Source organism: Marmota monax, unplaced genomic scaffold (genome assembly GCF_021218885.2).
Source record: "Marmota monax isolate L192 unplaced genomic scaffold, Marmota_monax_Labrador192_F-V1.1 WCK01_AAM20220418_F8-fsc00005, whole genome shotgun sequence".
NCBI classification, from domain to species: Eukaryota; Metazoa; Chordata; class Mammalia; order Rodentia; family Sciuridae; genus Marmota; species Marmota monax.
The window spans coordinates 28,062,772-28,089,275 of NW_026692254.1; the positions used below are offsets into that span (position 1 = coordinate 28,062,772).

The 26,504-nt window shown below is 50.6% G+C and overlaps 1 protein-coding gene across 3 annotated transcripts in view; it reads left to right on the forward strand.

The window, feature by feature from the left end:
• The window catches only part of Znf710 (zinc finger protein 710), a 71,146-nt gene that overhangs the window by 35,111 nt on the left and 9,531 nt on the right, over window positions 1-26,504 (forward strand). For all 3 annotated transcript variants that reach the window (XM_046437509.2, XM_046437515.2, XM_046437499.2), the window contains exon 2: window positions 22,837-24,324. In XM_046437509.2, coding sequence (XP_046293465.1) covers window positions 22,864-24,324 — 1,461 coding nt within the window. In that variant the 5' untranslated portion in view covers window positions 22,837-22,863. The remainder of the gene's footprint in view (window positions 1-22,836; window positions 24,325-26,504) is intronic.

The window sequence follows — 26,504 nt, forward strand, 5'->3', positions numbered from 1 at the left end:
ATTTTTTCTTAGGTACTGGGATATCTTGCTAGCAAACTTCTTTAAATCTTTTTCAAAATGAATTTTGGGGGGATTGAAGCTGAGAGGCTCTACTACTGAGCTTAACCCTCATCCCTTTTTATTTTTTATTTATTTTTATACCTTTATTTATTTATTTATTTTTATATGGTGCTGAGGTTTGAACCCAGTGCCTCAGATGTGCAAGGCAAGTGCTTTGCCACTGAGCCACAGTCCCAATTCCTTATTTTTTATTTTGAGTCAGAGTCTAGTAAGTTGCTGAGGGTCTTGTGAAGTTACTGAGGCTGACCTTGAAGTTGGAATTCCCCTGCTGCAGCCTGCCAAGTCTCTGGAATTACAGGCGTGTGTCATCATGTCCAGCAAGTGCTCCGTAATATTATTATTACTTTATTATTATTATTTTGTTTGTTTTGGCAGTGTTGAGGATTGAATCCAGGGCCTGGTGCATGCTAGGCAAGTGCTGTACCACTAGGCCACAGCTTTTTAAATAACTTTTTAAAATAACTCCACACAACTTCCTCTGAAAATGCTTCCCTGACACCCTGCCTCCCCTAAGCTGCCCCTCCTTTGGGCTCCTACAGTCCCTTCCTGTTCTGACACAGCCCTTTTCACACTGAATTGTAATTGCTTGCTTTCTTGCCTATTGCTTTTCCTATGCCATAAGTTTTGGAGGTCAGGGTTGTGTCATGTTACTACTATCACCCTAGGAATACACAGGAGCTGCCTGGCATAGAGTAGGTACTCAATAAATATTTGCTGGCATTTGCATATGTCATATTGAAATGCAAGAGTGATCGTAGGCTCAGTGCTGCGCACAGTGGCACACATCCACAGCAATTCAGGAGACTGAGGCAGGAGGAGCACCCTCGGCAACTTAGTGAGACCCTGTCTCAAAAAATTAAAAGGGCTGGGGATATAGCTCAGTGGTAAAGCACCTCTGGGTCCAGTCTCCAGTACTAAAGGGGGAAAGTATGATTATAGGCTTGTGGTGGTTCCACTAAGTTTCTGTCCCCGTACTCCTCTATCTACCACATGCCCCTTCTCTCAAGCTTCCTCATCGAGTTTTGAGGCCCTTTGGGGACCAGTTCCAACTTAGTAACAGTCTTTTCTCATGATGATAGCAATGGCAGGGCCTTCTTTCCCTGATCCAGTTTGCCCCCCGCCCACTGGAGTGGTCTCAAGCATCTCTGGGCCCCATTGGTCCTCCTCACTTGGTAATCCCAGCCCCGCCACTGAGCACAGCACAGACTGAGTGCTCAATAGATGAGGAAGGCTCAGACTCCCTCAATCAATCCATCAATAAACCAATCAGTCTTCCTCCCGCAGCCTCTCTGCTCCCAGGCATTTCTCATTATCCAGCATTTGGATGATCAGAAGGAAAAAGCAACCTCTGTGTAAAGGTGACCCTATTTCAGGTTTTGTCATGACTCACTGGATCCTGAAAGACAGGAGGAGCAAGTCAAAGAAAGGAGGATGCACCAGGGACGTTCCCTCACCATCTCAGAGGGATATTGGGAGAAATTTGGTCATTGGACTGAGGGCTGTGTTACCCCGGAGCTTAGTACCAGCCAGGCAGCATCCTGTGTGTAACAATGCCCTGCTGCAGGAAGGAGAGGCAGTCCAAATCCAGGGCTGGGCCACCTGTATTTCTTGCAGTTTGGGGGTCTTAGGTTACAGAAAAGTGCTGGTCTAGAATCATCCATGATGTGAAAACAAGCCTCAGTGTCCACAGAGGCCCTTCCCTCTGAGAACAGTGACCTGACATTTGGCAGCCAGCAGAAAGAACTAAGCCACCCTCTCACCCTCCTGGAACCAGGCAGCCAGACTCCTGGAGCAGCTCCCTCAAATGGACGCTGATCCCAGGGCTGATTCAGGATGTCTTTCATTCTGTGCATTTTCACCTGGGACCCAGCATCTCCCTGAGAATCCTGTAGCAGGTGACCAGGCAGACACGGCCCAGGTGGAGTGAGTCTCTGAGACTTCCTCCTGTAGCCAGAACCCCGCTGTCCAACTCAGGCCCTCCTCCCGTGAGCTCCTCCCAGGACTCTCAGACACTCAGAGGGCAAAGCTGCCCCTGAGACCAGGGCTCTCTCAACCTCACTCACCAGGGACCTTATGTGAGGTGACCACAGCCAGGTGGCCGGGCCTAGGGCAGTGGCTGCTGACCCTGAAATAAAGCTGATGGCCGCCTGGCCTGAGCTGCCCCTGGGGAGGGAGCTCTTCTCTTGGGGGGTGTCATGAGTTTCAGGGAAGCCTTTACAGCAGCTCTTTGATGTTTCGCCAGTGGAATCGAATTTATTTATTTATTTTTGGGGGTACTTTTAGAAATTAACTTGCAGTTCTCAGCCTTTCCCTCCCCAGAAAGGAGAGAAGTAGAAAAGAAGAAAGGCTTTGCATTGTCACCATGATTGGCACCTTGTGTGAATGAGGGGTCACCGCATCGGGCTGCTCCTTTTCAAGCGCGCTTCTCTCCCCTGCACGCTGCATTCACGCCGGAACATTCTTTCTTTCAAAGCTTCTGTCTTTCTCTCCCCACCCTTTGTGTCTCTGCTCTCCTTTCCTTCATTCTGAGCTCTTGCCACCTCCCTCGGGGATCGCTCTCTTCTCGCTCTCTTTTTTCCTCCCTTTTCTTCTTCTTCTCCTATTCAGTTCTTTTTTTTAATTCCTTTCTTCTTTTTCCTTTTGAATAGTGCTTCTGTTTTCAAGGGAAGGGACGAGTGGAGAAGTCGGTTTATTTGAGGAAGGGAGAATGTGAGTGTGTTTTCTCTGTTGCTTGTTGCTCTAAGCATGCAAAACCTCCCTGTGCAAGATGCTGTTTTCCTTTTGCCCCTGCTTTGAGGGGACATGGTGTTGAGAAAGAGTCTCCACCAGACAGGAGGCACCTGTTAATCACAGATGAGGAGCCCTGAATCACTGAGCCAGGAGAGTTGGCTGCAGGAGACAGATGTGGTCCTGGGACGACTCCATTTCTACCTGACCTGAGATGGGGTTGATATTGAGATGCTGGTCAGAGATGGACACAGATCCCCAAAACCTCCCTCTGTGGAACCTGGGGGCCTTGGAAGAGGTGGTGAGAATATCATGCAGGGGCTGAGTGTGAGGAAGAAGGCAATTGACACAGGCATGGCAGTTATCAGGGGTGCCCCCCACCCCCTGGCCCCACATTGGATGGATGCCTAAGCTAGGTGGCCCTTGCCAAATAAATGACCTGCCACCTCTGGGTTGGCAAGCTGTGTTGACACATCCTTCGTGAGAAGGATATAAATGTCCTACGCATTAGTCAGAGGGATTTTTAAATGTCACCTGGGAGCTACAGAGTGCATTCACTTAGGTTTTCCTAAATTATCAACAGATCCTAAATTATCAACAGATCAGTTTGGTTCATTCCTTGTGGGCCTCTTTATTTTTCTGTAAGCATGTAGGGGTGAACCTCCTCTGAGAGCTGACGAGCTTGTCGATCAGCCGTGCGCCTGTGCCTGCTGAGCACATTTACTTTCTCTCTCAAGCACTGGCTCTGCTCCTGGATGCAGGGTCGGTAGAGAGGACCACATGCAGGACCACCACCTATACAACCCCAGGAGCCACCTCTTGCTGTGGTCTGAGTGGTCCATGTGGCCCTGGCTGCTTTCAGAATTTGGGTTTGATTCTTTGTTTTACAGTAATGGGGGTTGAACCCAGGTGCCATACCACTGAGCTATATCTCCAGCCCTTTTTATTTTTTATTTGGAGACGGGTCTCATTAAGTTGTTGAGGGCCTCATAAGTTGCTCAGGCTGACCTCCAACCTGTGATCCTCCTCAGCCTCCTGAGTTACTGGGATTACAGGCATGTACTATTGTGCCTGGCCCTAGCCCTTTTTATTTTTTATTTTCAGACAGAGTTCTGAGTTGTCCAGGCTGGCCTCGAACTTGCAGTCTTCCTGCCTCAGCTGAGGATCCTGCTAAGTAGCTGGTATTACAAGCATGTGCCACTTCCCCCAGCTTCAGGGTGTGTTGAAGCCCCTGTGCTTCATCACATCTCCATACTTTTCCGTTGTTCTTCTCTTGTTAGATTACCTGCTGAACTCCTCCACAACCTACAAAACCCTGCTCTGGCAACACTTCCCCTTTTGACTCCCCATGTAGAATTAATCACACCTCCCTTTGAACCCCATCTGAAATTTAAATTGTAGCCACCAACTTGCTCTGGTAATCACCCGTTTACTGTAGCACCAAGGATTATGTTGTCATCTCTCTGAATTCCTACGAGAATGATGCCATCCTGGTTTGCCAGGCAGAATACCATTGCCTAGAGGCAAGGTCTGAGCCCCAGGCCACAGGGATGCAGGGGGCCAAATGGGCCAAGGGAAGGGGTGATGCAGAGTAGTCTGTGAGCAGAGAGAAGGTCAGTAAAGCTGCTGCCAGGTCAGAAGGAGGCCTGACTCAAAGCCTCCGTGTTTGGCAAAGGGTAGCAACCTTCCAGAGGACAGCTTAGCTCTGGGGGAGGAGACAGATGTCATAAAGCAGGGGTCAAGGAGTCGATGGAAGATGCGGGGCTTGAGCCCCTATTCAGAGGCTGGAGAGAGAAGACACCTGAGAGGGAAGAGGTGTGAGTGGAACAGAGTTAACTGAGACTAGGACAGGGAAGCGGGCCTGGAGGAGGACAGGCCTGGACTCTCCAGGAGGAGCCTGCCTGTTTCAGAGCATAGAAGAAAGCACCCAGGCTGCATGCTTTGGGTCCCCCAGGTTCACAGGGGGGAAAGTGAGTGGGACCTTAACTGAGATTGCCAGGGTCCCCAAAAAAGGGATCTCTGCTGGAGTAAGGAGCCCTGGGATACAAGTAGCCTGTGATGTCAAGTGAAGGCTCTACACCAGGGTGTCAGGCCTAACAGGGACCATCCCATGAGTCCTTCCTCTTCCACACCCAGCACATGCCTGGCCCATAGTAGGTGCTTTATGAGTGTGTATTGAGGTGTGAATGGAATTTGTCTTTAGCAGATGTAGAACAGAGTCAGTGCAGTGCACAGTGAAGTGCTGTGTGGATTTTAATGCCTCATATAAAGAAGGGCCCTGTCCTGCCCCTGAGTCGTCCAGGGAATGGGGCCATATCCTCCCCATGGAAGACAGGCACAGTGACTACACCAGATAGCAGAGAGGACAAATAGGCAGCCAGTCCGTGGAGACCAGGCCTGCATGAAGGAAGAATGTCAACCAAATGCTGAAGACAGATCTGAACTCCTGGAGGGCTCATCAGGAGACTGTGTAGCATACCTACTATGTGCAAGTTCCAAAGATAACACATGCTTCCCAAGAGGAAGGCCTGGGTCTCAAACACTAGGAAGAAGGCTGTGAGCTCTTTGGGTCTAGGTGACTGAGATAAGGTGAGCCATGGGTAAAGATAGCCAAGTGTGTCTGTAGGGACATTGGGGATCTGTGTTCCAGGGAAAAATGGAGGTGGCTGGGGGCAGGTACCACCCCCCTGCAGTGTATCCCCAGGTGGACCTCAGGGTAAGAGACCTGGTAGGAGGACACCACTGCTCTCCCTGGCTCTGCCTGCTTCTCAGGACACCTGCTGGCAGACCTAGAACCTGCCGGGGCTGACCTGGCTGCTTTCAGGTTATTCCGGTTTGGGCAAGAACATTTCCTGACACCCCATGACAGGTACCTACCCAGCAGCACCCTGGCCTGGAGATGAAAGGGGAGCAGGGCAACCAGGAGCTGCATTTATAAACAGGCTTTGGAGACAGTTGTGTTTCTGAGGCCCCAGTTTCCCCAGTGACGGGGGACCTAGACGTCAGTTCCCCTTTAAGAACTGGCATCAAGGAATTGGCTTCTCCAGGATCTGGCTGGGTGGCCCCAGGCGAGTTGCCAATGCTAATAATAGTAGCAAACACTGGCGCCAGGTTCTGCGCTCAGCACTTTACGTATTTTGACTGGTAAGACAGGTGCTCTTGGTGCTGCCCCCACTTTAGTAAGGAGAACTGGCCATGGGGTGAGGTGCACTTAGCCTTCAGACTCCAGAATCTGGACTCTAAACCAGAGCTTGGCAACCTGTTTTTAAAGTTATTATTATAGTCATCTCTTGGTATCTGCTAGGATTGGTTCCAGGACCCACACCCATGGATATCAAAATCTGCAGATGCTCAAGTCCCTTATGCAAAGTGACATCTTTGCATTTACCCTACGCGGTCTCCCATGTATGTTAAATCATCTCTAGATTACTTATAATACCAAATATAGTATTAATGCTATGTAAACAGTTGTGAAACTGAATTGTTTAGGGGACAATGACAAAAAAGTGTACATATTCACTACAGATGTAGCCATCAAGGCCTAACTACATAGTCCACATTAGTGGCAATGTGACATTTTTTCTGTCCTGAATATTTTCAGTCTGTGGTTGGATGTGGAACCTTTGGTCCAAATGTATCTCTCAGCCTCACAGACACACTGTATCAGCCCTGCTCTGACTAACAGCATTGTCAAAGGGCTCTTTAAGATTCTAAAGCGGGCACAGTGGTCTGTGCCTATGATCCCAGCTACCGAGTAGGGGAGGCTGAGGCAGGAGGATCACTTGAGCCAGGAGTTTGAGACCAGCTAAAAAAAAAAAAAAAAAAAGATTTTAAAGGCGGCCCTCATTTCTGGAAGCAGTCACCAAGCGCTCAAGAACCATGCTTAGATGGAGCGATGTTCTTAAAGCAGCTCTTAACCTTTCCACGCCCCAGTTTGCACAGTTGTAAAACAGGGTGATGTTGCTAATACCAACCACAGAACACCGTCTAGATTGAGAGAATGCACTTAGAGCTGGCCCAGGCTGGCACTGTAACTCAGGGCAGCCAGCCAGCCGGCTGCCACTAGCATCAGGATTTTGCCATCAGGGATAAGCACCCACACAGGGCTGAGCATGGTGGCATACAACTGTAATCCCAGCGGCTCAGGAGGCTGAGGCAGGAGGATCACAAGTTCAAAGCCAGCCTCAGCAACTTGGAGAGGCCCAGAGCAACTTAGCAAGACCGTGTCTCAAAATATAAAGGGCTACAGATGTGGCTCATGGTTAATTGCCCCTGGGTTCAATCCCCAGTACCAAAAAAATTACAAATAAAAAGAACCACTGATCACAGTGGCACACTCCTACAATCCTAGCAGCCTGGGAGGCTGAGGCAGGAGGATCATGACTTCAAACCAGCCTCAACAACTTGGAAAGGCGCTGAGCAACTTAGCAAGACCCTGTCTCTAAATAAAATATTTAATAAAGGGGGGCTTGGGGATGTGGCTCAGCAGTTAAGCACCCCTGGGTTCAATCCCAGGTACCAAAAAGAAAAAAAAAAAAGAGAGCCCACCTATGCTTTGCTCATTTGTAGGGGCTGGTGCAGAACCTGATAGGGAGAATTCAGTGACATCATGTCTGGGAATGGCTTTGTAAGCTGTAGAGGGCTGTGCCTGGGTGAGTAGGTGTGCTTATTCCCCTGCTCGACCTGGCTGTCAGTTCCAGAAGAACTTGTGTTTCCTCCTGCAGTTTGGCATCCAGAGCTGGGGATCCTGGGAGGAGGAAGTCCACCAACCAAACCAGAGCCAGAGCCAGGGCTCTGAGTGCTTTTATGCAGGACACTGCCCAGCCTGTCCTTGCTCCTGCCTGTTCACAAGTTGAGTGTGGGTGATTTTTCACACAAGAAACTTCCTGGGCTTTTTGTTTTCCAGAGTCAGGGCCAGCACAGGGGTGTGGGTCTCCTCTTGGACCCTGCCCTTTGTCCTGTGACCTGTCTGGGCTGTGTTTGCAGAGGGGCAGGTGATCCTAGCTGGCAGTAAGACTGAGACCCAGTGATCCCGGAAAGACATCCACTCTGGTGAGGAGAGTTGTATTTCATAATTCATGTAGGAATGTGGCCTTTTGAGCTTTGAGCCTGGAAGAGTTGTGAAATTTCAGAAAAGAGACAGCACCTGTGCCTTCCCATCTTTCCCAGGGGGCAAAGGGGTCTCATAGGCACTATTTAGGGGACCATCAGTCCCCTGGCAACCTCCCTTGTGGGCCCAGAACTGGAGCTTGAACCTTTTGTGAGCTGGAGTTTGTTTCCACCATCTCTGTCCTTCCTTGTATTTGGTTTGGTTACTTTTTCCACATGTTTATCTTCTTACCATGAAATTTAGATCTTTTCAGTGATCTTATGAGTATAGTATGCCAAAGCCAGGCATGGTGGCACACACCTTGAGTCCCACGGACTTATGAGGCTGAGGCAGGAGGATGGCAGGTTTGAGGCCAGCCTCAGCAACTTAGCAAGACCCTGTCTCAAAATGAAAAATAAAAAGGGCTGGAGGTGTGGTTCTAAGGGTAGAGCTCCCCTGGGTTCAATCCCCAGTGTGACTGGGGGGGGGGGGATAAGAATATGCTAATATTTGGGTCCCTAGGTGATTCATATTGTATGTTGTACATATATTGTGATGGTAAAAGCTAGGAGTGGCCATTTCTCAAACGCCAACTCGCAGGCCATTCATTTGCATTATCTTATTTAATCTTCCCACCATCCTGTGGGAGAAGCAGCTGCTCTCCCTATTTTATGGTTGAGAAAACGGAGGCTCTGAGAGATGAAGGATTTTGCCCAAGATTGCACAGCCAGGAAGCGCCAAGCTGACTCTAGAGCCCCCAGTTGCCCTGAGCCAGGAGCTTCCACCCCATATCCCATGGGTTGCCCTGAAAACGCTGTGACCCCACAATAGGGAAAGCCACAAGGAAACCTTCACACCCAGCGTAGGGAAGGCCAGACATTTGTTTGGTACTAGTCACCTCTGCTAAAATCATTTTGGCATTTAGGACATGGTTGCACATTTGAATTTCAGCATCTGGTGACAGCACGTGGCCCATTACCCATCATCCTGCACCACCCTCGTGCTCCTAAGCGTCATCCTTTGTGATCCAGATTGAGGAAGAAACCAGTTCCCACTCTGGAATGAGCTGGCCACCTTGGGCACTTCCCCTCTGAGGTACACAGACCTGCCCTTCAGGGACCTGCTAGAGTCCTTTCCAGGCACCCTTGCCCTACTCTCCTCCAGCCCCCCCGAAGACAGACTCCCTTTGCCGCCTCCTTTTTTCACTCCTGGTAAGGTGCAGACCCAGCAGCACCTGGCAAGGATGCCCCTTAATATGGCTCCACGTCCCTCCTCCTCCTGACTTCCATGAACCTCTTCTCTCATGCATGCATGTTCCTTCCCCAGCTAGATTTCAGGGTCAAGTGCAGGTACATGTGCTTCCATCCCTTGCATGGGTCCTACCCCCTCTGCTTACTGCGTGAAAGTGCCATCTTCTAGGTGACCAAGGAAGTTGCTCCTGCCAGCCACTGATTATAGCCTGTGTGGATGGCCGCGTGTGGCTGACGTCTGCATGTGTACACTATCAGCCACAGTGTTGCACCAGCTGTCCCTCCCCCCAGAGATCCATGGAGGCATTACGTGAATGAGAAAGACATTCTTTACTCCTCTCTTGGCATAAATCCGGACTCAAGTTGGGTGTGTGGGTGACTGCAAAATAAATGTTGATTACAGCACAGGCTTTGGAAGGCAGCGCTGTCAGGGGCTCTGTGGGGATGGAGCTCCAGGATGAGTCACACTGGTAGCTGGGAGAAAAGAGAGGACTGTGTGCCAGGCCACACTCCTTGCCTTCTCCTCCATCCTCAGCACCTTCTCCGTCCACTGCTCTTTTGCCTTGTGTGTGGGTGTGTGTGTGTGTGTGGTACAGGAGATTGAATCCAGGGGTGCTCTGCCACGGAACTAGACTTCAGCCCTTCTTAATTTTTATTTGAGACAGGGTCTTGTTAAGTTGCTGATGCTGGCCTCAAACTTGTAATCCTCCTGCCTCAACCTCCCCAGGTATGCACCACCTCATGGCCGCTCTTCTGTCCTCTCTTTACCTTCTCTTCTCTATCCCGTGCCTCCTGGACTGGTCCTCGTCACTGCTGGATCTGTTGGGGAGTGGGCACTTCCTAACCTTCTGTTGCTAGACCTCCTCAAGTCCCTCTGTCCGATCTTCATGGAATGGGCACCACAGATCATTCTTAATTTGCTAATGGGCTCAGTTCAACCTCCCAACAGGTCTGGAACTGAGTACCATTATCCCATGCCTCAGATAAGGTGACTGAGGCCCACACTAACCAGCGTGGGGTAAATGGGGCCAGATCGCAGTCTCATTCTGCAGCCTGTGCTCAGCCTCTCAAAGTGCTGGGTTTTTTTTTCCTGGATGAACATTCCTGATTCCTTAAGTTTAAAAAAAAAACAACAAAGTTATTTTGTCCTTTCGTGATTATTTCCTCTCTGATATTTTGCACTTCTGTTTTTGGGTTCTTTTTTTGTTTGGGGAGCCAGGGATTGAACCCAGGGTTGTTTAACCACTGAACACATCCCTAACCCTTTTTATTTTTTATTTTGAGACCGAGTCTCACTAAATTGCTTAGGGTCTCACTAAGTTGCTGAGGCTGGCTTTGAACTTGCAATTCCCCTGCCTCAGTCTCCCAAATTGCTTGGATTATAGGTGTGAGCCACCATGCTTAGATGTTTTATGGGTCTTAATCTTATCTCCAAACAAATTGTAAAGTCCCTGAGACTGGCAATCTTTGTGCCCCACCAACACACAGCACCTGCCTGGCTCTGAGAATGGACAATGATATGAATAATAGTATTAATAATAGCAGCAGCAGCAATAGCTCCCATTAACTTAGACCTTACTCTAGGCCAGCCTTGTTTACAAACCCATTATTTCCCTTAATTCCTTTATTATAAAAGCACAGGCCTTGGAGTTAGACCTGCCTCCACTTATTCTCCAGCCTATCTGTTGGTCTCATGCAAGTCATTCTCCTCTGTGCCTCAGTTTCCTCCTCTGAAAAATGTTGTCAAGATGCCATGTTCTGTCTATATACACGACATCCTCAGATGTACACCTGGCCTAAAGGCCTGGCTCAATATGTGATAGACCTTTTTCCTACTATTGTCCCCCTTTACAAACAAGGAAAACAAAGCCCAGGGAGGTTGAGGAACTTACCCAAGGATGCACAGCTCAGAGTGACAGCAGCTGGGAGGGAGGACAGGCAGGCCTGCTGGGCTAAGAGCCACCATCCTTTCCCTGTGTTCATATGCAGATTGAGGAGCAGTCCTTCCTGGCTTCCTGCCCTATCACCTTCCCTTGGCTGCTTCCTGTCTTTCTCACTGAGCACTGACCCTGGGGTCCCTGAGGTGCTGGGCCAGCCTTTTAGGGGAACAATGGAGCTATCATGTCATTGGCACCTCTATGGGTCCTGGACCCTGCTGCATCCTGGGGCAGAGCCTTGCCAGCTGCATCGATGGGACAGGCTAGGCCGCTACTCCAGCTGGGCCCTTGGAGTCCAGGACTTAGGGACCACGGATGCCATGGCCTCCTCCCTGGCACAGTGACATTTCCAGCCACAGCTGGATGCTCACACAGCCCATGGGGCTCCTGAAGATCCAGGGCCCTTTCTTCTTCTCCATGTGACTTACGTTTCCTAGGGGACTTGATACCGTTTTCCACCAGCCCATCTATTCTCTCTGTCACTTCAAGATGCTGAGGCCACAGCCATAATCGGCTGGCTTTATTTTCTGCAGTAAATCTGTTCCCGGACCTTTGTTTCTCCTGTCATTTCTGATCAGTCCAGATTAAACAGAGCAATGGAGAAGCCAGCGGGAGCCTGGGCAAGGGGTTGATGTGACCTGACTCCTCCCAGGGAAGTGGGTGGGGGGGAATGGCATCAACCAAGAAGAACATGATGGTCATGGGCTCAGATCTCACCTGTCTCTCTTACGGGCTGTATGACTTAGAGAAATAATAACTTCAGCAAGCCTCAGTTTGCTCATCTGTAAAATGAAAATAAAAATGTCCATTTTCTCGAGACAGCCTATATCATGTGCCTGGTCCATAGCTGGAGCTCAGTAAATGAAGGCTGAAAATAACTATAAAGAGCCGGCAACCCTTAATGCTGCCTTAAGCTAAGGGGGCACAGAGAGGTGGCTATTAGAGCTTATGGGTGCGTGAGCGCTTCCTTTTTTCAGAGGCAATTGAGGACCATTTTTTTAATCTCCCACTTCTGGGAATTAAATCCAGGGTTCACATGTGCTAGGCAAATGCTCTACCACTGAGCTACATCCCCAATCCTAAAGAGAGGTTTCTGTTGTTGTTTGGTACCAGGGATTGAACCACTTACTTAACCACTGAGCCACACGCCCAGCCCCCTTCTTTAAAAAAAAAAAAAATTCAGAGACAGTGTCTCACTGAGTTGCTTAGGGCCTCGCTGTTGCTAGGGCTGGCTTTGAACTTTCAATCCTCCTGCCTCAGCCTCCCAAGCTGCTGGAATTACAGGCGGGCACCACCATGCGCGGCCTGAAGAGTGGATTTTGAAGAATTGATGATTCCCACCACTCTGGGAACTGGGGGGACTCTGAGGATTTGCTGAGAGCCTTGCCTGGGGCCATGCCCTGTGTCTCAGTCCCACAAAGCAAGATGGGCCTCAAAGAGGTGCCATGAGACAGTTGTGTAGTTGGGGTTTCCCTGGATGGCAGTGAGTTCCTGCCTCAGGCAGCGTCATGGGGGGCTTCCAGGACTGGCTTACACCATGCTGTAGGTTCTGTCCTTGCTCTGTCCTGAGAGGGGGCTCTGGCTTCTGCCCTCACCCCATCTCTAGGAAGCAGAGCCACTCCCTAGGGTGCCTCCCCAGTGAGCCTTCCCCTGCCCAGCCTCCTGCCCGCATGCTCTCTGCCTTCACAGGTGAGGTCAATAAGGAGCCCTCATTGAGGCAGGCAGGGGGTCCCTTCTGCGAGCTCCTTCCTCTCTGTAACTGTGGAAACTCTGACCCTTAGAGAAGACTCAAGAGAAAGGAGATGGGGACTGAAGTGGGGGAGCCAGGGCTGATGGAATGGGGTTTCTTTACCCTTCCTTTCTTTTTTCATTTTTATTTTTAAGAGATAAATAAATGTCGCCCTGAGACGACAAGAGAACATTGAAGGAGATAAAAGGAGAGTAAAAGGCAGCTAGAGGCCAGAAGCAAAGGACACAGGGTGATTTGGACTCTGCACTGCGAAGAGGGGAGAGATGAAAGAGGAAAGAAAGAGATGAGATGGGAACGCAGGACCGAGTGGCAGAGCGGAGGATGGGGTTGCCACGGAAACGGAAGAGGGGAGGAATGGAGGGAGAGGAAGACAGGATGGAGAAGGCGGAGGGCTCAGCGAGGGAGGGACCCGCGATGAGCTTGGTGAGGAGGAAGGGAAGCCATGGAGATCTCCTGGGTCTGCACTGAGCTTGACAGAGGAGGAAGACGTGACCCAGAAAGTCCATGCCCACCAAGAGCTGGTGCAGGGGAGAGCACTGGGCCTTGGCCCTGGGCAGACCCGGTGGGGGCCCTGCCCACCCTGCTTCTGGGGACTGCGTCAGGTTCCACATCTGTAAGATGGCAGTGATGCTTCCCACCCCCAAGGGACTGCTCAGAGGACTAGAAATATCATGTGCTCCTCACAGGGCCTGAACCAGACCCCAAAGATGTTCATGTTGTTCCTTCGTTTGTGATTCTTATCTCTGTCCCTTGAACTTGTGAACCAAAGTTTTGTTCATTTTTTCCCTGTTGCATTTTTAAGCTGGTGATTCTTGGGTCCGGGATAGCGTCCTCGTTTGGGAGACAGACATGCTTATTGCTTCTGGAATTGGAGAAGGGGCTAGGAGACTTGCAGAAACACAAGGCCTGCTGTCCTCCCCCTGGAAACAGGAACCCAGCCTGAAGCTCAGGGAAAGGAAGTCCAGACCGGATGATTTCCATCTGGCTGCTTTCCAAAGCTGGGCTCAGCAAGGGGCCTCTTTTTTTTTTTTTTTTTCCTTTGCCCTTGAGTATGGGTATTCTCAAAAGGGCAGCATTTCAGTCTCTATGTGTACCCTGCTAGGGATGCAGAGGTGAGCAAAATAGACAGGGCCTCTACCCTTGGGGAGCCATCCTCTCACTGGAATGCCAGATATTAAGCAAGTAGTTGTACCAACAAATCAGTAAACCAATCATTAAAAAATCATGACATCCAAGTAAAGAAAATATTAAACCTGAAGCTACCGAGAACTTGGGGGACCTGTTGTGATACCCGAGTTGAAAGCACAAGGATGAGGAAGGAGGAAGAGCATTCCAAGCATGTGCAAAGGCCCCAGGCAGGCAAGGAATGTTAAAAGAAATAAACGAAGCTCTCATGGCTGGAGCATGAAGGGCAGGGGGCAAGCAGCTCGCTGTGAAGTGGCCATGAGGGCTGGGATCAGCCAAGCAAGTTTGCATAGGTCCTTGGTGGAGTGTTTAGCCTTGACTGCAAGCCTGATGGAAAGTGGTGGCGGCGTCATCAGGGACAGGGTGGGATGGTGCTTTCTCCCTCCTCTCTCCCTGGGGGACTGCTTTAGCAGGTAGGGGCAAGGCGCAGCTATGCGGTGAAACTCCTGAGAGCCCAAGATACTTCCTCCAGGAGGGCTGAATGGCGGGGACCCTCACTCCCCACCTGCCACCAGGCCCCGCTCAGAGCCCCCAGATCACAGAAGGTGAACACCCTGGCCGGGGAGGCCGAGTGGGACAGGGCCGCCATGTTTGGCACAGATGGAATAAAATAAATGTGCTAGGGTCAAGAGTTCCTATGCTGGGAATGTGGCTTTGGGGCCTCTGTTTCCATGTCTTTAAAACGACCACATTGGACAAGAGGGTCCCCAAAGCTCCTTCCAGCCGTGTGGTGAAGATTCCAAGACCAGCCTTGAGGGTACGCTGCCACGGTAGCTCAGGCAAAGGGTCTTCAGTGAGACCACTGTCCTGCCATGGGAGAGCCAGGGGTCCCTCCTTTACAGTAAAGAAAATGACATGTCTACTCAGGTGCATGGACTGTCAGGTGGGAGGATCCAGGGCCCCTGGCTTCTGAAGTGACTTCAGATCAGAGGCAGCACACCACTTAGCATGGAGGGGGCCCTCTAGGTCTCATTCATTCATTCATTCACTCTTGGTCCTTTGGTGACTGACAGCTTCCTCCATCCCTTTCCTCTTCCCCACTCTGGTTTCTTTCTCTCAGCATTCCCTTGGTAGACCTTCTCTGTGCCCCTGTGGTCACTGTCTGCATTGTGGAGAGGACCTGTGAACAGATATGATTTTGAATCAACATGATTGTACCAGTCAGCACTCTCCAGAGAAATAGAGCCAGTAGTGTGTGAGAGTGTGTATACAGAAAAAATTATTTTAAGAACTTGGCTCATGCAGTTGTGGGGGCTGGCAAGTCCAAAATCTGTAGAGCAGGCCAGCAGGCTGGAAACTCAGGCAGTATTTGTATGTTAGTCTTGAGGCAGAAATACTTCTCTGGGAAACAGCAATTTTTTTTATCCTAAGGCCTTCCCTTCAACTGATTGGATGAGGCCCACCCACATTATGGGAGGTTACTGCTTTACTTTATAAAGTAGATGTTAATCACATCTACAAAATACTTTTACAACAACATCTACCTGGTCTTTTTTTTTTTTTTCTTTCCAGTGCTGAGGATGAACCCAGGGCCTTGCCCATGCTAGGCAATCATTCTACCACTGTGCTAAAAACCCCCAATCCTTATGGCAACATCTAGATGAATTTGACCAAACAACCGAGCACCACAGCTTAGCCACATAGAATTAACCATTACAGGCTGGGGATGTAGCTAAGCGGTAGAGTTCTTGCCCAATATGTGCAAGGCCCTGGATTCCATTCCCAGCAGCAAAAAATATTTTAACTTTCACAGTCATGTTCTCAGTCTGGGGAAGAGGGCCCTGACTTGCCCCCACTTCCTGGAGAGGCAGTGCCTGCACTAAACCCCAAAGGGGTAGGAAAATTCACCCAGAGCAAGGGAAGAAGTGTCATCCTGTCCAAGGAGTCAGCCCGTGCAGAGGCCCGCAGCAGGGAGTATCAGTGTGTGAGGTGCAGAGGGACCACAGAGCCTGACTGGGGACAGCCTGGGGTAGCAGGCTGAGGCATGGGAACTTGGTCTTGCCAGCCGCAGGGCTGAGGGGCGCTTCTGGGCCACAGCCCTTGCTTCCAGTCCATGCTTCACCACCATCCCCCTGTGGACCTCGGAGCAGCCTCTTCCCCAGCCTGGGCCTGTTTTCTTATCTTTTAAAAAGCATGGGGCTGAGCTGGGCATGGTGGTAAGTGCCTGTAAACCCAGTGGCTCAGGAGACTGAGGCAGGAGGATCGTAAGTTCAAGGGCAGCCTCAGCAACTTAGCGAGGCCCTATCTCAAAAAATAGAAAGGGCTGGGGCTCAGGCTCACTCGTTGAGCACCCTGGGCTCAATACCCAGAACCAAAAAAAAGCATGGGGCTGAGTGGGGCGAGGTGGTGGACACCTGTATCCCAGCTACTCAGGAGGCTGAGGCAGGAGGATCACTCGTGCCTAGGAGTTTTGCGGCCAGCCTGGGCAACATAGCAAAACCTTGTCTCAAAAAATAAATAAATAAAATTAAAAATAAAGAAGAAGAAGAAGGGGTTAGACACAGTAGTGAGCATCAGACCCTGTGTGGTTGGGGGTTGGTGACCCAGCCACTCTGACTCCTGGTGTCAGGCGTCAGCAAATCTGTCCACAAAGAAAAGCGGAAGCTGAGACAGAGAGAGAATCCAATAAGGAAGAGTCTCACGCACTTCCCCTGGTCCCACTCCCCGCACCCTGTCCTGCCGCCCCAGCCCCCCTGGGCCTCTCACTGCTGAGTCGGGGCCTTGTGCGCCCGGGCAGAAGTGAGGCTGTTGCAAGAAGCCCTGAGGTTTGCACAAGCCTCCCAGCTTTCTTTCAGCTTTCACTTCCTCTTCCTTTCTGGGGTTGTGCGCAGAGCTTACCTTTAAGTCTACAGTGAGGACAGCAGAGGAAACAAAGAGGGGGGTTTCATGACCAGATGGAGTCCCAGGAGCGCTTTTACACCTTCTACACCCTGGAACTTCCGCTTCCCTTTCCTGGCCGCTCACTCTGGGTTCCCCTCTCTAATCCCAGGGGCCTGGGTTCCCAGGGGTACAAGGCCCAGAGCCACTCCACCCCTAGTAGTACAACTAATGACAGAAGCCGGAAAGGGAAGCCAGGGCCACATCCCCAGCGCTGGAGTGCAGAGTGGTGAGAGCTCCTCCCTCTTGTTGTTCAGGTGGGTCCTGAGCTGCCCCCACCCACCCCAGAGCTGCAGCACCCCCTCCCAGAGATCTGCTGCCTCACTGTTGGCTGAGCTCACTCCTGGTCAGTCCTGGAGGTTTAGAGCTTTGTTTTGCTCCCTACTGTATACATGACCCGGTACCTGGTAGATGTTCAATAAATGCGTGTTCAGGCAGTGGTTCTGATGTGGGAGTGGAGACTGCAGCTTCTTCTTCTTTTTTTTTTTTATTTTTTAGTTGGACACCGTATCTTTATTTATTTATTTATTTTATGTAGTGCTGAGGATCGAACCCAGGGCCTCGCATGTGTTAGACGAGCGCTCTACCACTGAGCTACAACCCCTGCCCCAAGACTGCAGCTTCTGAGTGACCTGGCGATTCAAGGCCCAGTGAAGGGGACCAGAGAAAAAACCTGGCCTCCTAGCTTAAGCCCTGCTCACTGCTGAGGTTGCATCTGGAAACAGGCACCTACTAGGCCTCCAGGAAATATTCATCAGATTAAATCCATCACTGTCTATCCTCATTGAAGCCCCAGAGCACCCCTGTGTCTTCAGATGGTTTTTGAAATTTCCCTGGAGGTGGGAATTACAAATATCCAAATGTTCACCCAGTCCTGTTGGCTTGTCCTTCAAAATGGCTTTTGTTCCCCCAACCCTAAGTCAGACCAAGGTCTTAGGTGCCTGCCACCGTATGTGTCCTTGATCCTGCCTAAACCTCCCTGCTCTCAGGGAAGGGGTGTGAAAGGGGTCTCCACCAGGGAGTGTGAGATGAGCGGAGGTGCTGTCACATCTTGAGGAGAGGACCCTACGTGACAGGCAGCTAGGCCAAGGGTGGACACACCCTCCAGGTTCCAAGAAGGCTCTTGTGCTTTTTTCATAGATGAGGAAACTGAGACTCTGAGGGGTCAGAGTCTTGCCTGGGGCTTGCCCGGGGTCACAGGATTTTTTTTATCAGTGTTTACAGGAACCATAGTACAAGGAGAAAGGGCAAAGCAATAGATGGAGTCACAGTGAGACACTGGGGCCTCGGTCCCTATTGGGGTTGGAGAAGGTCTTCTGCTAGGACTCAGGAGGAGACTTCATTCCCTCCCCAAGAGCTGGCCTGGCCCTCTGGCTCCAGGGGGTGAGGCTGAGCCCTGGGAAATAGGGCAGCCTGGGCTTCCTGGGTCGCCTCCGGCCCCTCCCCCTCCCTGCCTTTGTTTCTTTGCCTCCTTGGCCTCTTTCTCTTTCTCTCTCTCCCTCCTCCTCACTCAGGCTCCTCCGCTGCCCCCCTTTCCTGTCTCTTCATTTCTTCTCCCTCCCTCCCTCCCTCCTTTCCTCTTCCTCCTCCCTCCCTCTCCCTCTTATGGCTTCCCTTCCCCCACTCCCAGCACATCTACACTCAGGCAGCTACTGTATTTCTCCATCTCTCCGCCTTTAACATTTATTTTCTCCACACCCTGGGGACCCAGGCTGAGCCGGGTCGGCTAATGGACACCCCCATCTCACTAGCCCGGGCTATGGGAGAGCCCAGGCCTTCCCAGCTTCGTTCCCTTGGACATGGTCAGGAGCTTTTGTTCTGAGTCCTCCCCACAAGTGGAGAGAGGCATTGCCCCCAGGAGGGAGGTGCCACCAGGAGGCCCTGGGCAGATGACACTGGCCTGTGGCTGAGTGGGACAGCAGTAGCTTACAGGTAGCATGGCACCTGGCAAGCTCTCCTACCCTGGGCAGCCCTGGACCAGGACACCAAGCAGAGGCCTGTGAGAAGGAACTAGCGGGAGTGGGAAGAAGCCAACCAAAAGGCTGCCCAGGGGAGCAGGGGAGAAGGACAGTTTCTGCTGTTTCTGTGTGTGAGAAACATGCATGCAAAATGCAGGTCAATTAGATTCCCCGTCTTACTTCGCTTAGCCTCTGCCTCTACAGAGCCTATTCTGCATGCACACACACACACACACACACGCACGCACACACACACAGGCGTACAGCCTATATGGCAGGAGACTGGGCAGCATGGACACATCCACTAAATCTGCACTTGCAGGGTAATGTGTGTCTGCTCTGGCGAGTGTCTGTCTAGTGTAAAAGAAGGATTGCTGGCCAGGTGGGCAGTAGCTCAACCAACTGGTAGACCTAGAGATCTGAGGAGGGGCTCTGGCTGCCCTCAGGGGGCCAGCCAGGAGGAGAATGAGGCTTCATATTGCAGGTTTTCAAGTCTCACTCATGTGCTTCTGCTGGTTCTTAGTGACCCAGGGCAGCTCCTGAGAGCAGAGGAGGCCAAGCTCAGAGCCATGATGTGACCTCCTCCTATGTTGCACAACTGTGGCATCAGAGATGGACACCTGAGCCCAGTAAGGCCAGCAGGGGGCCAGAGAGACCTGGGAACAGACTCTGCTCTGTCCTCACTGATGAGATATTCGTAAGAATGTTATTCCTGCCAGGTGCCCTGGCACGAGAGCCGTAATCCCAGCAGCTCTGGAGGCTGACAGGAGGATCATGAGTTCAAAGCCAGCAAAAACAAGGCGCTAACCAACTCAGTGATACCCTGTCTCTAAATAAAATAAAAATAGGGCTGGGGATGTGACTCAGTGGGCGAGTGCCAGGTTTCCTGAGCAAGCTGGGGGCGCTGATGCCTCCTGTCACAGTGACCCATCTCTGAATTTAATCCCTGGTACCAAAACAACAACAACAACAACAAAAGCACACGTCAGGCTTGGTTTATCTCCCCAGTCCTGGGGCCAAAGAAGGGCCCACTTTGAATGGTCATTTACATGATTCACAGTAGGAATCCCGAGCAGACCTGTACTCCATGTCCCTCAGGCAGGACTGATTAACTCTGCTGCTCTCTCATCCACCTCTAGAGTAAAAAAAGTGCTGGGGATGTACCTCAGTGGTAGAGCACCCCTGGGTTCAATCCCCGGTGCAAATGAAGGAAGGGAGGGGTTGGGACTTGCCCAAGGTAAACCTAGGCTTCATTATTTTTTTAATTTTATTTTGAAACAGGGTCTCACTAAGTTGCTCAGAGCCTCTCCAAGTTGCTGAGGCTGGCTTTGAACCTGTGATCCTTGTGCCTCAGCCTCCCAGGCCACTAGGATTACAGACATGTACCACTGCGCCCAGTTAGGCTTCCCTATTGATGATCAGTTCATCCTCTGCTGGCCCTGACTTTGGGGAAGTCTTAAAAAAAAAAAACAAAAAAAAAAAAACGCTGAGTGCATTGTTTGCTTGAAGTCACAGCAGATGTGAAGGCTGCTGCTGGGTAATGCCTCAGAGACAGGTCACTGTGACAGGAGGCATCAGTGCCCCCAGCTTGCTCAGGAAACCTGGCACTGGTGGGTGCCAGGTGTGGCAGCGGTGGAGACAGGAACCCTGCCTCGTTCATCTTGTTCTCTCCAAGCACAAGCCTGACTCATAGCAGGAATTTACCAAATATTTGTTGCATAAATGAGTTCACAAGTTCTTAGTTCCTAGTTGTTGTCCTTAGAGTCACCAAAAATTTGCTGAGTTGGGTGCCTGAGATTGAGAGTATCTCAGCTCTGTGGCTTCTTTCAGGAAAGGCTTCCTCCAGAGATCTGGGCAGACAGAAAAATAGTGATTCTTTACATTGGTTTATAGCTTTGCAATTAACTAAGTCCCTTCCCCAAGGTTATGACCTTCAGGCTCTCACACCTTTCTACCTTACTTTTTTTATTTTTTGGGGAGGGCAGTACTAGGGATTGAACCCAGGAGTGCTGTACCACTGAGTCAGCCCCCTGCCATTTTAATTTTATTTGGGGACAGGGTCTTGCTAAACTGCCCAGGCTGGCTTCTAACTTGTGATCCTTCTGCCTCAGTCTCCCAGGTCACTGGGATTTCAGGTGTGCACCTTCGCGCTCAGCTTCACGCCATTTCACGGCAGGGAAACTGAGGTGCAGAAGTGACTTTGCATAGTCACATGTAAGCAATGGAGACAGAACTTGATTCCTAGAAGAGTGATCCTTCTCTTCTAGGAGAGTTAGGCTCCCCGAGACTGTTCCAGATGAACCCTGAGACCCCTACTTAAGATTCCTTCTGTCAGATCCCTTCCGTGAGAGCCGCACTCTAAGCTTAATAGTTGAATCTTTAGTGACTGCTTCAAGGACGCTAAATTCCTGTCTGGGGTATTTTTAGCTTCAGGAAGGGGAAGCTCCACTGGGCCTGGGGGAAGGGCAGCACCAGGCCTGGGGCTAGTTTCCTGAGGAAGGGCTGTCCCTGGCAGGAGTGCTGCTCCCCTTCCTTTGGTGGCTATGCCAGGTGTGAGCCAGGGCAGGGAACAGGGACATGAGTATCCGAGGTCCAGGAGGAGGTGCCGCACAGCCACAGGCATGCTGCTTGGTGTACCATGGTTCTGGGGAAGCCTAGTGTGGTCAGAGGGCTGGGAGGGCCCCAGGTGCATCCTGAGGGACCCCTAGGAAGCTGCTGCAGCTCAGTGGGTTGGGGAAATGGAGCCCCCTGTGGGGAACTAGTGTGCAAAGGTTGGGCTGCTGGGGAGCAGGTGTATAGGGAGGCAGCTGGAGCCTGCGGAAGGAAGGAAGCCCTGACTTGGGTTTGTACCTGCGCAGGTGGGCACTCTGGCATTGTTTACAAGAACCTATTAGATCAGAGACCATCAACGTGACCCTGGAAGCAAGTTTAACATTCAAGTCAGACAGTGGACTCAAGCATGTTCACCATCAGGGAGCCCTTCTTTCATCAGATCTAACATGCAACTCCAATGTATAAATCAGACAAAAGCTCTGTTTTCATCAGTATAAATTTAGATATTTAAATGTATCACATTTGGCTAATCAAGAAAAACAATGACCTGTGTGGTAGACACAGGCATTCAGCGCCAGGGTGGCTGTCAATCATTGAGACCAACCTCCGCACCTCATTTATTTTTATATGTTGTCTTGTTTTTGCCCTATGTGTACTAAAAAAATTCTCATTTATACAGCCAAGCCATCACAAATGGTGACAGTTGTTTAACACCTCATAGTACAGTCTCAAGGTCTGTGCAAAATTAATTATCTTGGCAGCATGGCCAGTGGGGCTGTTGAGTGTGTTAGGATGTGGTACATATTGCATTTGAGTAGGTGGATTTTAAAATAGTAGGATCATTATTTTTAAAGTAGCAGAATAATAATAATAATAATAATAATAATAATTGTTATTATTATTATTATTATAGCATTTTTAAATCAGGTTTCTGAGAACTTTTTTTTTTTTCAGTACTGGGGATTGAACCCAAGAGCATTTTACCACTAAGCTATAACCTGTCCTTTATACTTATTTATTTTTATTTTAAGCTAGGGTCTCTTGCTAAGTTACTTAGACTAGCCTTCAATTTGTGATCCTCCTGCCTTAACCTCCAGAGTGGCTGGGATTATAGGCATGCACCACCATACCCAGCTTTTGAGAACTTACTGAAGGACCTGCAGGGCAGTTAGAGTACTACTGAGGAAATCTAACCTCCCTGTTTTACAGATGGGAAGACCAAGGTCAATGAGGGAGCTAACCTTACCCAGAAGCCCACAGAGAGATGGAGGTGATGGTTAGATACAGAGGGTATCACCTTTCCCCATAATTACAAGTGTGTCCTCTTCCCAAGACATGAGTAGAAAGACATCAGGGCCAGACACACCCAAATCAGCCAAGCCCTTGTCCACTCTGAGTCTGTCTGTGAAGCACTGAACCAGGGTACTAACGCACCCCTCTCTTCCCACAGCGATGCCCTCCTAGCCAGCTGCCGGGGATGGAGGGCTTCATGGACTCAGGGACACAGACGGATGCCGTGGTGGTGCTGTCCTTGGCTCAGGCTGCTGTACTGGGCCTGGTCTCAGAAAATGAGCTCTTTGGAGCCACCATAAGCCCCGAGGCCTTCTACCCGGACCTAGGACCAGATCTGTCTGGGGCGTCTATAGGGGAGCCTGGGCCACCAGGACCCGATGTGTACCAGCTGGCCTGCAACGGCAGGGCCCTGGAAGAGCCGGCAGAGGAGGAGGTGCTGGAGGTGGAGGCAGCCTTTGAGAAGCACACACGTCGGAAGACACGGCCCCCTGTGCGGCTGGTGCCCAAGGTCAAGTTTGAGAAGGTGGAGGAGGAAGAGGAGCAGGAGGTCTATGAGGTTTCCGTGCCTGGTGACGACAAGGATGCAGGCCCAGCAGAGGCCCCTACTGAGGTGGCCGGTGGCGGCTGCGAAGCCCTGGTGCAGAGCAGCGCTGTCAAGATGATCGACCTCAGCGCCTTCAGCCGCAAGCCCCGGACGCTCCGGCACCTGCCCCGAACTCCCAGGCCGGAGCTGGATGTGACCCCGTACAACCCTCACTTCCCCGACCCGTCCCGAGACGGCTTCCCCGAGCCCAGCATGGCGCTGCCTGGGCCAGAGGCCTTGCCCGCCGAGTGTGGGTTTGAGCCGCCCCATCTGGCCCCCCTGAGCGACCCCGAAGCCCCCACCATGGCATCCCCGGAGCCTGTCAAGCCAGAGCAGGGCTTCGTGTGGCAGGAGGCCAGCGAGTTTGAGGCCGACGCGGCAGGCTCAACAGTGGAGCGCCACAAGAAGGCCCAGCTGGATCGGCTGGACATCAACGTGCAGATCGACGACTCCTACCTGGTGGAGGCAGGCGACCGCCAGAAGCGCTGGCAGTGCCGCATGTGCGAGAAGTCCTACACGTCCAAGTACAACCTGGTGACGCACATCCTGGGCCACAACGGCATCAAGCCGCACTCGTGCCCGCACTGCAGCAAGCTCTTCAAGCAGCCCAGCCACCTGCAGACGCACCTGCTGACGCACCAGGGCACGCGGCCACACAAGTGCCAGGTGTGCCACAAGGCCTTCACGCAGACCAGCCACCTCAAGCGCCACATGCTGCTGCACTCCGAGGTCAAGCCCTACAGCTGCCACTTCTGCGGCCGTGGCTTTGCCTACCCCAGCGAGCTCAAGGCCCACGAAGTGAAACATGAGAGCGGCCGCTGCCACGTCTGCGTGGAATGCGGCCTGGACTTCTCCACCCTGACCCAGCTCAAGCGCCACCTGGCCTCCCACCAGGGCCCCACCCTCTACCAGTGCCTCGAGTGTGACAAGTCCTTCCACTACCGCAGCCAGCTGCAGAATCACATGCTGAAGCACCAGAACGTGCGGCCCTTTGTGTGCACCGAGTGCGGCATGGAGTTCAGCCAGATCCACCACCTCAAGCAGCACTCGCTCACCCACAAGGTGAGCCTGCCTGTCCCGCTCGGCCCTCCGCCAGTTTTTTTATTTGTTATTTATTTGTCTATCTATCTGTGATTTATTTATTTATTTATTTGGTTCTAGAGATTGAACCCAGGGGCACTTTACCACTGAGCTACATCCCCAGTCCTTTCTATTTTTTTTATTTTGAGACAGGGCCTCCCTAAATTACCCAAGCTGGCCTTAAACTTGTGAACCTCCTGCCTCAGCCTCCCAAATCACTCAGATTGTAGGCATGCACCACAGTGCCTGATACTCCTATCACTTATTCATTCAGGACTTCTCAATGTTCTGGTTGAGACAATTTAGGTGCAACTCAGGTGGACATTTCTTATTTTTGTATTTATAAATTTCTCTTGATAGGGTTGGGGATGTAGCTCAGTGATAGAGAGCATTTGCCTAACATGTATGAAGCTCTGGGCCATGAGAGGGAGGGAGGGAGGGAGGGAAGGAAGGAAGGAAGGAAGGAAGGAAGGAAGGAGAGAGAGGGAGAGAGGTGGGGAAAGAAAAGGAAGGAAAGAAGGATTTATCTTGATGGATATTAAAGAAAAATACAATTGAAATTAGTTTTTAGTTTAGTGTTTTGTTTTGTTTTGTTTTTTCAGTGCTAGGAATTGAATCCAGGGCCTCGTACATGCTAGGCAAATGCTCTACCACTGAGCTATATCCCTGGTCCTGAAATTATTATTTTAAATAGTAAAACTTGGCCAGGAGTGGTGGTGTGCCTCTGTAATCCCAGCAACTTGGGAGGCTGAAGCAGGAGGATCAAAAGTTTAAGGCCAGCCTGGACAATGTAGCAAAACCCTGTTTCAAATTAAAAAAAAAAAAAGAAGTGCTGAAGGTATAGTTTAGTGGTACAAGGCCCTGGGTTTAATCCTAATATCTTGGGGGTAAAAAAAGGAAAAACTTAAAATGGTTGGGGGTTGGAAAGAAAAGTTTAGGGAACCCCCGAAGAACACAGTGTGGGAATCACAAAAGTAGCCTAACCTTCCTGACTTCTGGATGGGAGAACTAAGGCCTGAAAGAGGCCAGGACATCACTGGGAGACAGGCACAACAGCATCCTCTGCTGCTTGTTGTTTGTTACTAAAGAATGTCAAAACCCGTGACTTCCCTTTAGGAATAGGCCAGATAGACTTGATTATAAAAGGAGAATGGATGTAAAGGAAATTTTTATTATGGAAAAGTACAGGTGGTTCTAGAATATATCTACACTAGGCAAAGTGGTTTGAGAAGGTGGAAGACTGAGCAGCCGTGTTCTGACTTACCACATCTCTAGACCCAACCTTGACCTGCCCTCGTTTTCCTGCTTTCAGGCCACCAGCACCCCTACCTTTCAACCACATCATTTTCACCAAGAGGGCTCACGTCCAGGCAAATGGAATGAAGCCTCTCTCTCAGGTCCCACGGTCCTGCTGTAGTATTTGGCTGACCTGTGGTTTCACCAGAATCCAGCAATTTAATCCTCTAAAGCTGAATGTGTATGGAGCTCATTCTTCTCCCTAAATATCGGCTTGTAGTGATAATCCAGGTCAAACTTGGGACCTTACCTGTCAGTGGACAGTGAGTGGAAGGAAAAAATAGCCTGCCAAGCTAAGAATCCAGGCTTCTCCAACCCTGGGAAATTTCTCTGCTAGTGCAGGCTATGTTCTATTACTGGGGCTCCTCCAGCCAGTTGGTAGTAGCTACCTGAAGTGTAATGTAAAAGAGTCTGAAACTAAATCTGGGCTTGAAGATAAAATCATGATTGATTGTTAATGTCTGCAAGGGAGAGAGTAGAAGGTGATGGTACATATGCTGTATTTGCCATCTTTCTCATCTAGTGGAGGACTTCAAAATCCCTACAAATCCACAAAGTTAAAAAAATAATAATAATACTATGAAGAAAAGCTGAAAGCCTGATTCAAAACATCCCTATTGCCTGAATTTTTGTTAAATGTGCACAATATGTGCTTACAAACTCCTGAGTGGCAGGGCCCCCTGGTGGTCACACACACCTATAGTTTCTCAAAAGGGACACAGCCATAACCCTCCCTGTCTGTAAGAAAACAAGATGAAGGGCCATTAATTTTTTTTTTTTTCCTGATACTGGGGATTAAACCTAGAGGTGTTCTACCACTAAGCTATACCCCGCCCCCAAGCTCTTTTTATCTTTTGAGACAGAGT